The sequence below is a fragment of the Brachypodium distachyon genome, chromosome 1, assembly GCF_000005505.3.
Source record: "Brachypodium distachyon strain Bd21 chromosome 1, Brachypodium_distachyon_v3.0, whole genome shotgun sequence".
NCBI lineage: Eukaryota > Viridiplantae > Streptophyta > Magnoliopsida > Poales > Poaceae > Brachypodium > Brachypodium distachyon.
This window is the reverse complement of record NC_016131.3, coordinates 19,473,312-19,487,173: the sequence shown is the minus strand read 5'-3', so window position 1 is coordinate 19,487,173 and position 13,862 is coordinate 19,473,312. Positions and strand designations below refer to the sequence as shown.

General features: G+C 46.2%; 2 protein-coding genes across 2 annotated transcripts; both read right to left on the bottom strand.

Annotated features, from left to right (window-relative positions):
- Nucleotides 1–2,287: 2,287 nt before the first annotated feature.
- Nucleotides 2,288–6,138, bottom strand: LOC100829466 (calcium-dependent protein kinase 20). Its single transcript, XM_003562825.4, has 8 exons — nucleotides 5,288–6,138; nucleotides 4,825–4,948; nucleotides 4,421–4,564; nucleotides 3,991–4,143; nucleotides 3,631–3,746; nucleotides 3,362–3,529; nucleotides 2,822–3,052; nucleotides 2,288–2,706 (listed from the first exon to the last, which is right to left on the bottom strand). The coding sequence occupies exons 1-8, from the start codon at nucleotides 5,816–5,818 to the stop codon at nucleotides 2,557–2,559; spliced, it is 1,617 nt and encodes a 538-aa protein (XP_003562873.1). The 5' UTR covers nucleotides 5,819–6,138; the 3' UTR covers nucleotides 2,288–2,556.
- Nucleotides 6,139–12,032: 5,894 nt separating this feature from the next.
- On the bottom strand, nucleotides 12,033–13,486 carry LOC100827530 (polygalacturonase inhibitor 1). Its single transcript, XM_010238456.3, has one exon. The coding sequence runs from the start codon at nucleotides 13,364–13,366 to the stop codon at nucleotides 12,350–12,352; it is 1,017 nt and encodes a 338-aa protein (XP_010236758.1). The 5' UTR covers nucleotides 13,367–13,486; the 3' UTR covers nucleotides 12,033–12,349.
- Between the last annotated feature and the right edge of the window lie 376 nt (nucleotides 13,487–13,862).

Genomic DNA, 13,862 nt, shown 5'->3' with positions numbered 1-13,862 from the left:
GAGTTCCGGCTGCAACTTCTGTCGCCTGCCTGTGAAATTGCAGAGGCAGCCATGACAGTCTCGATTGGGTGTGGGCAGGATGTCTCCTTCTGGACTAATCGGTGGCTTCCTTGTGACAGTCTCGCGGACTGTGCCCCGCTGTTGTTCCAATGCTTAACGTCTGCAACCTCTTGCTTTGTGTGAGCATGGTTGGGTGAGGCTCATGGATCCCAACCTCTCGGAACAAGCCATTCTTGAGTTCCTCGTGGCGTGGGAGCTGGTCGGCCAGATTGAGTTTACGACTGATGTGGACACCTTCCGGTTGGGGTGGACGTCGTCCGGCATCTACTCCGCCTCCTCTGCCTATGCGGCTTTCTTTGGCGGAAGAGAATCTATTCCTTGTTCTGTGGAGCTTTGGAGATCGAGGGCGGCCATGCGTTGTCAATTCTTTGTGTTGTTAGTGCTGCAGAACCGTTGTTGGACTGCCGACAGGTTGGCGAGAAGAGGTTTTCCCCATCCGACGCTTTGCCCTTTTTGTGATTAGGTGTCGGAATCCATTGCTCATCTCCTGCTTGGATGCATTTTTGCTCGTCAAGTTTGGTTCAAAATTCTAGGGCTTTGGAGACGACCGGAATGACAGCCCAGTTGTGATAGCTCCTTAGCCGCGTGGTGGTCTGACATGAGGGTTGCTGCTTCGGATAGGCGATACCTGGCGACGGGTATTATTCTGGTGTGGTGGTCAATCTGGAAGCATAGGAACGCAATTATCTTTGATGGGGCTAGACCAGAGATCGCGAGCATTCTGCATGTGATTGAGATGAAAGGTAGACTTTGGTGGCAAGCGGGTATTTTCAAAGGTCGGGAAGAAGATAGCTTAGTGGGCAATGTGTGGAGTAGGTGTGAGCGTGTAAGATACCCACACCCTAGGGGCGTTGTAACTACTCTGCAGTCTCTCTTCTTCAATATACAATACTTGGATAATTCTAGAAAAAAAAAACTTAACCAAAAAGGTATAATTTTAAGTTCTAAAAAACTACACAATAAATCATGCATACGGAGAATCAGTAGGAACGTCTCCTTGTAATTCTCAACATAATTCTCAACATGCATACAAATCATGTTTTGTGTCCAGTTTTGTGATTTTTACATGGCTCACAAATGGTTATCTTTTTTTAATTAAAATTTAGAAGGGTGAGTTTTTATCCATTGGCTATGTGCTTCATAAGTTTTGGAAATTTAAGAATACGATCCATAATAAGTGTCTCAGGTTTAGTACAGTTTTGTACTAACTTTGTATTAGATTTGAGACACTTATTATGAGTCGGCCGAAATATGTTTTTGTTTTACATGTGTAGAAATACAATGTTACGGCAGTGCTTTTTTTTTTAATGTTTTGGACGTAGTCCAATCTTATGCTAGGATCCGATCCTTATTTTTCCCCCGTTCTTTTCACTTATTGACCAAAAGTCTACCGTAACTTTCTCGCAAGTCTCGGTGATTCCGCGCTCTCATGATCGTCTCATCTGACACATACAACGGTGCGTACAGACTACTGCACAAGTTTGATGTGGAAAAGGAAGAACTCCATCCAGTCCACCTTTTTGCCCCATTTTTTTTTCTTAGCCTGGTTTCATCGCCAAGCAAGAGTGCTTGTTTGCAAGCAAACTGCACAACCAGTGAAATTCCATGCATTCGGCTGCATCACCGACGTCATCGTTGTCCACTAATTACTTCAAATTACCTTCTCATTTGACCAAAGTGTCAGTGGGTCCATCATCATGAGAACACACATATTTATTGTAATGGCAAGAAGAAAACAGAGAGAACACGGGTCAAAGGTCAAAGAGAACTTGAGAAGAACCAGCTCGAACTAACTCATATCCAATCCAATGCTCCGGGGCCTAATCTGGTACTGCTGGCTGCTGGTGCAGTGTCTGCTCCAGGACGGCAACCCCCTTTCGGTCGCAAATATCTGTGACAACTAACAAGACAGCAACTTGTGCCGACCAGATCCAACAAATATATTTGGCACATTTAATGCGTCCTCACCTTGTTCTGTGCCCGTTACAATGTCATAGATTCTTCACAAGAATATAACAAGTCAAACTTTTAGGTGTTCAAATCTACTCAAAAAAAAAATCTACTCCGAAGATCCTTTTCTAGGTAGAGACTGGAACAAATATTGAACACTCCAAAATGAAACTTTGTATTTTTAGCTGACACTACCAAATTTTAGAATTTGTTGTGACCTTGCGATGATTCATGAATCTCTGCGTACATCCTCTACATGCCAACAGAAGAGAAGAAATGCATACAACCACCGTGTTTTTCCTCTTTCTCTTGTACAGTAACAGTACATTTGGCCAAAGGCGTGGTGTTCGTGATGGCCTGGATCACACAATCTAAGTACAAACAAATCTTCAACAATCAACTAATGCTTCATCAAGATACCAAGCAAAAATAGAGAGCAACAGAGTATCGAGACGAACAGAAGAAACAGTTGTCAACGAAGAACCAGGAAGCTACACAAGGTTTTTCCATCTGGAATTCACAACTTGCCTATTGCGTTATCATCTACTATTGGGTTGTTATCTGCAACGATCCATCCTTCTGCAGCTTTAAGCTAAGGCTAGTGAACCGTTCTCTGGAATACTGTCTCGAGGCTTTCCTCCAGTCCGTTCCAGCCTTCATCATTGCCACAAACTCATCAAAGCTTATCTTGCCATCCTACATTTTGAATCACAACGTTCAGCATTTCAGTCACAGTCAAAATAATAGCTGTCCAAAAGACGGGAAACAAAACTGCCATGCTTTACCAACTAACTGGTGAGGAACCACAAACCTTATCAGTGTCCACATCGCGGATGATGGCATTGATAACCTCTTCATGATTGTGTCCCAGGTCATCCGCTAATGACTCGCGGAGCTCGTCAATTTCAATATATCCACTCTTGTTCCGATCAAAGTATGCAAATGCCTTATGCAGATGCTCGTCATTGCCAATCTTTTTTAGGTGAACGGACAGAGTAACAAATTCTCCATAGTCTAAGCATCCATTTCCATCAGCGTCCGCCTGACATAACATAATGAGCAAATGGTGAGTATAAAACACAAAATAACGACCACCTTCAACACATAGTAGTATGTAGAACAGTAGAAACTGTATCTATCACTATCATTAAAGAATGCTAACGATTTCATTTTATCGAATTTAAATGACATGATTTTGGATTTTGATATCTGATAAGTTACTTATGAGACCCAGTTGATAACACTACGGAAAGGGTGGTTCTCGTTTCTACAAAAATAACTACAATCCAATATAATAACAAAGAGCTGCAAGAGGTTCCCATAATGACAGAAAATAGTAATGATTACTCACAGCATCCATTAGTATTTGGACATCTGCATCAGGCATTTGGTGTCCAAGCTTATTCAAACCAAGCTTCAGCTCATCAAAATTAATCATACTATCTTTGTTAAGGTCCATCTTTTCAAACATATCCTTTATGCCAGCCACCTCCTCTACCGAAAGATGCTCAGCTATGACCTGTAGCAAAAAAAAACATGTGAGGAAGTTCCAAGAAAGGAAATCAAAGAGAATTGTCGAAAGGCATGATCAATTGAGGTTCGGGCCAGACTGAGGTATACCCTAAGTGCATGCTTCTTGAACTTGTTCATCACAGAGAATTGTTGAAGTCTGGCCTTGACAGTTTCACCCAAATTGACATTTGGTGCCTTCTTAATATTTTGCAACCACGGATGATCTGGAAGAAAATACAAGTTACTATCATGAGCAAAAGCAATAAATATATATAGGGCAGAAATCTTCAGAAATATATATCTACTCAATTTTAATTGCAAGGTTTCTGAACTTGGATTATAAATTTTGCATCTTTGTAACTCAGAATCTTCACATTTTGAGGATGGAAAGCATATCCATGTTGGTTCAAGAAGAACAGAAGAAATGAAACACCGTACAATTAACTAGTGTGAGAATTTGATTATTACCAAGTACTTGCTGGGCTGTTAATCGCCGCTTTGGATCTGGGTTAAGCATTCCCCTGACAAGGTCCTTTGCATTATCAGAGACCCTTGGCCATGGATCCCTTTTAAAGTCAATGGCAGAACGGATAATTGCTTGAGCAACACCTTGTTCAGTTTCTGCATTATAAAATGGAAATAACAAACATATTATTCTGACAGAACTTTCAATAGCACAAGATAAATATATTTTGCTCAACCACAGTACACAGATTATCGCCACATTGCAAATTAGACAAAAAAGAGAAATCCCATCATTGCAGAATGTGACACACGGTCCATTTTCAAAGACAGGAGATCAGAACACAGACACATTCCACTTTTTATTATCATCCTAAATGCTTAACTTAGTTGACATATGACAGTCATAGTTGCTCTTTTCAAGTGCAAAACTAACCTGCCCAGAATGGAGGAACACCACAAAGAAGAATGTAGAGAATCACTCCTGCACTCCAAACATCAACCTCTTGGCCATAGTTTCTCTTCAACACCTCCGGAGCCATGTAATAAGGACTTCCAACAATCTCAGTGAACCGTTCACCTACACATAATGAACAATCAGCATGATAGGAAAACAACATATAAACTAAATAGACAGCAGAGAGGCCACTCTATTGGCACTGTCCTCTGATCATATTATCAGGCAAGTGACAGATGGGTTAAAACAGAAAGCTTCGGAGATACCATCTCCGTTCCTAAATACTTGTCGCTGTTTTAGTACAGATTTGAACTAAAACAGCGACAAGAATTTAGGAACGGAGGGAGCAGCTATATAAGAAATATATGATATCATGATTGTACCTGGAGTGAAAAATACAGAGAGGCCAAAATCAATTGCCTTAAGTGCCGCGGTTTCTTTCTTGTTTGCAAACAAGAAATTCTCTGGTTTGAGGTCCCGGTGCATCACCCCATGCTTATGGCACATCTGATATTGTAAGGGACGGAAACAGTGTAAGCGTTATTCGTACACACACAAAAAGGGGGAGTTGCAGCAATCCAGCTACCAATTTAAAGATGCAGGCATGAATAGCTAATGAAGAACAGCATAGAGTAACTAATTGCTTCACAAATTCGATCATAACCTACTCCATCTCACCTACAGTAACTTTGCCCTAGGCCCCTATAGTATACGAGTAAATTCTACCATGAATCCCCAATGAACATCTTCCAGAATACTCTGAAGACGATCTTATCAAAAGACAATCTAACACCGTTGCAACCATAAAACGACCAAGGCATCAGGAAATCATCGGGCTAGTCTCACCTGCACGACCTCGACGATGGTTTTGGTAACCACTGCGGCGGCGCGCTCGGTGTAGTGCCCCCGTGCGACGATCCGGTCGAAGAGCTCCCCGCCCTCGCAGAGCTCCATGACGAGGTGCACGGCATTGTCGTCCTCGTACGTGTCCCTGAGGGTGACGATGTTGGGGTGCTTGGGGAGGTGGCGCATGATCTCAACCTCGCGGCGCACGTCCTCGATGTCCACCGCTGTCCGGAGCTTCTTCTTGGAGATGGACTTGCAGGCGAGGGCCTCCCCTGTGGCGCGGTCCGTGCAGAGGTAGGTGACCCCGAACTCCCCGCGGCCTAGCTCCCCGCCCAGCTCGTACCGCGCGGCGATGTCCCGCCCCGTGGGCTCCCGCAGCACCACCAGCTTCGTGGCCCCCGGCGGCGCCGACCGGTTGTACTCGATCGAGAAAGGGTTGGGCTTCTTGCCCTTCTTCTGCTTCGGCTCCTTGGGCTGCTTCTTCCTGCCACTCCCGCCGCCTTCCCCCGCCGTCACGCAGCAGTTGCCCATCTCCCGCCAATAATACCCCGCAGCACGCGGACCCCCAAATCAAGAAACCGCCCGACCAAAGGAGATCTGCGAGCAGAAGAGAGCAGAGCAGAGAGGGGAACAGGCCAAATCGAGAACCGGCGGACGGCGTGCGCGTTTGGTGTGTGTGTGGAGATGGAGAGAGAGAAGAGAGAAGGGGGGAGTGGGGTGGTTAAATTGTGCGGGGGGATTTGGTGTAGACGGGGTCAGCGGTGGCGGCGTCTGGGCCGTGTGGGAATCCGCCAGTGGGTAAAGCCAACCAACGACGGGGCCGAGGAGGAGGAAGGAAGGAGATGGAAGGCGAGTGAGACCGGAGCTGGTCAAAGATCTCTCGCCTTTCTTTTGTTTTCCCCTCTATTTTTTTCCTTCCCCTCTACTCATCTTTGCTTGAGCTCTACTATTCTGTTGTTCGTGTTGCCTTCTTCTCTCTCGTTTTTTTCCTGCTTGTTTGTTTTGTTTGATTAATTTTCGTTTCTTTCCGTCTCTTGCAGTACGTGGCCTTGTTTAATGGTGAGACGACTTTAGCAGAAACTTTTAGGAGAGCGATGAAGGGGGCTAGTAAAGGGAAAAGAGGATGGTTAGGTGAGTGGATTTAAATTGTCATCAAGCATGATTTGTGCAGTTTTGTGCTGTCTAATCATAGCAATCCAGCTTTGACGCTTTCATAGGTATAAAGGAACATCTTATCGTAGGAGTGTGGAAATCAAGCAAAATATTGATGTTACGAGTTGTTTAACTAGAAGTTGCCCAAAATATTAAAAACTTCTTCACATTTTTAAGCTTTTAATCGATATCTAGCCTTTGTTCTCACTTTACTTCCATAATGAAAATACACATGTTACATGTTCCTAAAAATTGTATATTTTCAACGCCATTCTTTTATGCTGCAATTTTAGGTGAATATGCAACTAAAGAATGGCGTTGCATCATGTGGGAAGGTCTCGATCTTCATCTTTAGAACAAATAACTTGTTCAGTCCCATGAGTCAAATAGCTACAACACACACTAATGTGATAGCATTTGACAATTAGCTTACCCAGCAAAACATTTGATGAATGTCTCGAGCTTCACTCAAAGAGACCCTCTTTGCGTCTCTTCAATTTTTACAAACACAAGAAAAAGAAAGTGCAAGATTTAAAACTCTAAGGAAAGGATTAAAACTATAATATTTTCTAAATTCTTCTATGACCCTAGAAAATGGGGTTGCATATAACTATACTATTACATAGCCCATTACAAACGCCAATTCAACACCATTTGAACAGTAGAAGATGTGGTTGCACATGTAGAACAAGCCCCGAAGAATATCCTCCATGTTCAAATTTGTGGATGAACATGTAGGACATATCCTGGGCCTGTCCATCTTGTTATGAAATTTATTTGATCTCATTTTCTTCTTCCATCTCGTCAAACCTAAAGATACACAAAGTTGACGTGTTAAGTAGAATGACGTTCTCATGAATATTAGATGGTGTCCTAGGTATGAAAAAAAACACCTGGTATTGTATTTATTTAGCATGAGCTCTTGCGATGCATTGTATTATGCTCATCATTGGGATATCCTCATTACAATTAGTCTGCTTACATTGAGGCTTCATAATATTGACAAGCAGGCAAAGTTGACAAACGCAGATGCATGGATGAAAGAGAGGCGAAGCAAACAAATTTACTTGTGACACCAAGGTTCGTTCATAGTACTAGCAATTTTTCCATTTGTCGTAGGATGCATTAGGAATGTATTCTTCTTCTTTCATATGACGATCGAGATGGTCGCTCGTCGATGTGACAATCCAGACGCGGATGAAAATATGTTCCGATCGATCATGGTCGCATCGCAGTGTGGAAAATGCCAATCAAAATACGTCCTCTTTCATATGGCTCGGGCTCATCCACAAGCTAGAGCCAAAGGGGCAATCTCATCGTACCCTGCCTGACACTTGTTCGTGCGGAACGTCGACAGTCTAGAGCCAAAAAAACAAAAAGACAGGCAATAATCTCATCGTACCCTGTGGAACACTCGTTCGTGCGGCCATAAATGTGGAGTTGAATGTTCTCACCGTACGAACACCGGACGTCGTGACCAGTACCCTTGTTTTTTGCCCTTTCTCCTGGTAGATTATTTCCTTTGTTCCTATCCGTGCTCCTCTGTTGGTACGTACAGTTTCCCTTTTCGTCGTGAGATACTGGGCAGGGAAGTAAACTGACCAGGACAAAGTTCATCTTTTAATGGGTGCTACGGCATTCCAGGCTGAGGCGCTGCGCCACCATGAAGATCAGGCAAGGATGGATGTGGGGAGAATCCAGGATACTTATGATGGGGACTCAACATCAACCGAGGACTCGGAGAAGAAGCAGGCAAGGGGAGTATGATAAGCTCTGTGCACTTTATGATCAGATCAAGATTCCTCTCTGCTGGAACAAACTTGAGATTTTGTTTTCTGGCCTTGAGTGCCAGCGTCTTTCCTCCTTTAGTCAGTTATATTACTGCTACCTGTTTTATATCCTTTTTCTTTTGAGCATTGTTTCTTGCCTGCTCTGTCAGCAAGATTGCAAACTCGTTGGGGGTGAACTGTGTATTCCATTATTTTCTGATAATGGAATCCGGTCGATGGTCGTTTAAAAAAAAAACTGGTCAGCCTGTCCGGCGAAGCACGGACGCAGGCCGGCCGATGACGACCAAATTAATCGGTTGGCTGGGTCATGAAACGGCCGGTAAATTTGATTATATTAGCATCATGTTGCTGTTGCAGCTACCCAGTGGTGGTCAGCCCGGCTGCAGAAAACAAGTCCATGCCACGCTTGAAGAGGCGAACTGGACAGTGTGGACGTGGTCGACCGGGCAGGGATCGACCTTGACGGCCGACGCGGTCGGTATTCGTGCAGTAGCGGTTGCTTCAATCAAAACACAGATGATGCCTTTCCATATGTAGCTCCCGTTCAAATATTAAAAGGACGCACGGGAGAGGAGGAAGTCTTTGGGTCCTTCTTAGAATCCGGAACGTCAAACTGAAGAAAGTTTATACTACTAACAAAGTAACAAGTGTATAGTCGTCGACGCTTCCTGCTTGCCGAGTCGCGGTCAAACGCTCAAGGGAGCACATTACATCATACACAGCCAAGCAAATAAGCACGTTGGAATAAAATAGGCGGTATGCCGTGTGCAGGCATGGAGTCCTTTTTAAACGATGACTGATAATCTTTAGACAAGTGAACGGTAAAAAGACAAGTCATTCCCTGGACCGATAAAGTGCGCCACCTTGGACGGAAAAGGTAGTGGTTAGCGGAGGATCCCGTGCTGCGGCACCTTGGTCGCATGGGTGCACTCGACAGGTATCGACGGACGAAACTAGTCCTTTGTTATGACCAACATGGGAGCGGTGAGATATGGTGGCGCAATGTTCGGGACGAGCGCCGGCGATCGACGTCCTGAGGCTTCTGTAGTTGACGAGCCGGCTCACAGGCTTGTCTTCGAGTTTTGCGAGGCCGGTAGGCCGCGCCTTCTTCGCTATCCCATACTATTGTGTTTTGACATTTAGGCCTAGGGTTGTTTGGTGACGTTGGTTGTAATGGTCGTCTAGCGGTCGTTGGTCGTGTTTTTGTTTTGAGTGATCGGTTGTGTTGGCCTGTTCTTGAACTTGTAAATACATTTTTTATATAAATGCATCGAGACATAAGGGTTGCGTTTTCTCGAAAAAAAGAAAAGAAAGACTCGGGTATGTTCAGAGCGAATATGTAAGCACTCATAGCCTATTCGATTCAAAGTATTTTAATAGAAAATGATTCATTTGCACTACATTTCATAGATTTTTGTTTTTGTTTTTGTTTGTTCAATCAAACAATACTCAAATGTGCATAACGTTACAATCATGTGTTTTCCTATGACTATGTTTGCCTATCCCGCAAATCAATGAGGCATCCAACCGTCCAACTACATGTTTCTCAGTTTTAGGTAACTTTTTATAGAAAAAACAATTTTCTTTGATAATCAGTAGAAACTTTATTCAAACTCGATAATCACTACAGGTATAGTGTTTTCAATAATAGTCCACAAAAATTACGAAGTAACTGTTACAACTAAGAATGAAAATAAAATATCTGAATACGCACTCCATGGTATCAATTCTTACAACATGAAATATTGTAAAGACTTCAACAAAGACAGTGCTTTAGACTAGAGCGGCAACATAAACACTTGTACCCTTGCACAAACGTGACTACCTTCAAATGTTTCAAAAATGTTTCAAAAGGTCACTTGAGCGCTGAGTCGCTCATCCGAAAAGATGAAAAACCATGGCCGCTGAACGTACTTGGGGTCAGGGATGACCTCCTAAAGGTGCATGCCATCGAACCACAAGATGTTAACTCAAATGTTAGAGAAGTCTCCAAAGCCACAAAAAATTGTACAACATGAAAGCATCATGGCACATTGACAAAAACTCATGCATCCGGATGAATGAATCTGCGAAGACATAAACAAGCAATGAGTACAATTCTCTAGCCTTGTGGCACCGTTGATAAGCTAATGACGCAACATAGAAAGAACAAGAGTACTTTTATTTCAGACATCGCAGCCTCATAGCGTTACCGATGATGACAACACACCATATATTAACTTCTGGATGCTTTAATGAAGATCCGAGGTTCTCTCTGCCTCGCAGTGTCAAAACGGGGCAGTAGGCAATGAAAACCAACAAATTCCGACAGCTGAAGGTGACTCTGCCTCAAAACCTTAGTCGTTCTCCCGTGCGGCCGCGGTAACATGAAACTAAGTCGAGTTTTTTTTTCTAGGGAAAGAGGAACATCGAGATGAGTTCCTAGATTTAGATAACCGTGCAGGTCCAATGAGAGCATATACAATGCAAGGTGCTTAAATTTGTGCTTACGAAAATAAACTAAACAACATCTTAAGCACCAGTGTTTATTTGTACAGGAGAGGTGCCAACTTAGGCATCTGCCTATCACCGGTGATTAAAAAAAACCGTTTAATTTTTCTAAACACATGACATCTTGCATTGTACATGTTTTTTTTTTTGAGAAATCTTACATTGTGCATGCTTTGGAAATAAGGTTATGCTTACTTTTTTTTTTGAGCGAAAGGTTATGCTTACTTGTTCGAAGGCATTGAATTAGGAGCCCAAGAGCTCGTTTTTTTTTAAAACAAAGCCCAAGAGCTCGGTTAAGAATGACTACGTTGTATTTTCTCGGCTAATGGCCGGCTAACCAGAGCCCAACAGTGGATGGAACCAGGGCCCGTCAGCGGGGAGTAGCAACGAGTTTCGGCCCCCAATAGCCTGGGCAAAATCGCAAGAAAGCAGCAGGAAAGAGATCACACGGGCCGCACCCCGTGCTGCTCCATGTTCTGTGCTTGGCTGGATAGGGCCTTGTGCGCGAGCACGGCGCCCTCGGTCGTTTCTCTGGAGTCTGGACCACGTTCGTCCTTTCGCTGTAGTCTGCTGTAGACGCCAGTCGGCCATACGAATGGCTCGTCTCGTCTCGTCGAATGGGCTGCTTCAACCGAAGTGCGCAGTCTACAGTGCTGCTCACGGAATCACCGATGCCAGAGTGTGCAGTATACAGTGCCATGCCGAAATGTAGAGTACTTCAAATTTGGAAAGTCGGAAGTTTGGCAAGGTTACCGTTGCTGGCTTTAATGCGTCCAACGTCCTTCAAATTTGAACTCGAATCATGTATACGCAACGGATTCTTGTACTACTACTACAGCTGCGTGCGTGGGTTCGTTGTTTGGAGAAGGAAGCGGCAGTACGGATTTCCGGAGCATTCTGTGCAACCATCATTTCGTAACATCATCGTTGATCAAACCTTTGGTTACTTGAGCCATGCCCATTCGGTTGTTGTAGTACTAGGAAGGTTTCCTCCACAAACTACTCCAGCAGCTCTGAGTACCAGTAACCTGTTCGCTTTGAACAGTCAACCATGGGTCAGAGGTTGGAGCCCCTGCCCCCGTAGCATCTCATGTTGATACTATGCTTGAGACTGAACTTGAAGTTCTTTACCTACCCCTCTGCTACAACCATCTACCGGAAAATAAAGACGGCGTGTCCGGGGCAGTGGTGGACTAGCACAAATGTACATGCATGCATGCTAGACTAGACACAGACTGCCATCAGTCCCCCCAAAACGCCAGGGAAATTCATTTCGCAAGTTCGTTCGTCACCAACCAACCAAAGTTTGTATGTATACTAAAAAGGCAGGCAGATATAATTACCATTTAACATTTGATACATCTGGTAATCGTTCGGAATCCCTCCATCCGAACACAAAGTCACAAACACATTTGGAAACACACTCGCATCTCCGGACGGTACGTGCACACCGGCAAGCACACACCTCCCGCCGCGTGTCGTACGTACACAAAGCCTCAAGGACGACGACCACGCGTGTCAGGGCATGCGTCACCACTAGTTTACACTACTAAACCCCCCAAAAGCACACCGTCATCATCACGCACACATGTAAAATACGTACGCCTCCATCCGGCCGGCGAGAGCTCGCTCACAGCAGCTGGTGGCAGCTGCCCTCGAGCGGCGCCCCGCGGTGGCACATGTTATGCTCGTAGGGCTTGCAGCCGTGTCGCATGACGCCGTGCAGCTTGGGGAGCGGGCCACAGAGCTGGTTGTAGCTGAGATCCAGCGTCTGCAGCGTGGAGAGCGCCTCGAGCGACCTGGGAACTGTACCCCTGATGCGGTTGTGGCTGAGGTCTAGGTACGTGAGCTCCTTGGGGAAAACAAGCTTGCTGAGATCAAACTCGAGGTCGTTCCACGAGAGATCCACCTTCCCGATGGGCCGGCCCTCGGCGAACAGGAATGACGCGTCGCCCGTGAGCCGGTTGTGGGACAGGTCCACGGTGTTGATCTCGTCCTGCGCGTCGTCACGCGGGATCGGGCCGGTCAGCTGGTTGTAGGAGAGGATGAGTGACCTGAACTGGCCCTGGACGAGGCTGGCAGGGATGGGGCCGGTGAGGAGGTTCCGGCGGAGGTCGAGGGAGCGGAGGTTCGGGAGGTCGGCGAAGGAGTTTGGGATGGAGCCCGTGAGCCTGTTGTTGGAGAGGTCCACGGAGTCGAGGCTGTGGAGGCGGGCGAGCGAGTCCGGGATCGGGCCGGAGACGTTGGTGTGGGAGATGGTGAGGAACTGGAGGTTGGAGAGCGTGGTGAGGCAGGCCGGGATGCTGCCCTGGAGGCCCGGGAGACGGAAGAGGGAGAGCGACATGAGAGCGGTCAGCCCCGCCACGGCCGACGGGATCTGGCCGTGGATGTCGTCCGCGCCGTCGATGAAGACGTTGTTCACGCGCCCGGACTCGTCGCACCGGACGTGGTCCCACGTGCTGCAGCAGTCGGGCGACGCGGCGGACCACGTCTTGAGAGTCGCCGGGTTGCCCAGCGCCTGCTTCACGCGCAGCAGCGCCTGCAGGTCGCCCGCGGGGCAACGCTTGCTGGGCGGCGGCGAGCAGAGCGCCGGAGACACGAGCAGGAGCGCTATGAGAGGGAGGAAGAACGAGGCTGTCTTCGCCATTGTTGTGGCCTTTCTGGGCTGGCTGGCTGGCTGGTTGCTACTACTGCCTCGCAGAGCCTTGGAGCTGGCTGGCTGGCCAGAGAGTGTTGAGTGCGGGAGTGATGAGGTCGATCTCGAGGTGGTCTTAAAAAGGGCGTGAGGGGATAAATGTCCGATTTTCAGTTTATTTTTCTTATCTTTTCATTTTTTTGACCTCCGTTGAATCGGGACGTGCTCAAATACCGAGGAGGCCGGCCGGGTTGTAGCCAGCGGTGCGAGGTGTACGAGAGCACGAGCAACACCATGGCATGGCAGGGAAAAGGAGACCACTCCTCTGAAACCGATGAATTCCTTACTGCAGCAACCGGACAAAGGGAGGCGGTAACCGGGAAGCATCCGAGCGGGTTCGGGCTCCACTTGCGGCGTCATCGATCGAGCGATTGGATTGGCGTGTGCATGATTTAGCATATGGAAATCCGAACTCGAGCTTTCGCTCCCCGGTTTTTTGGTGTCCATC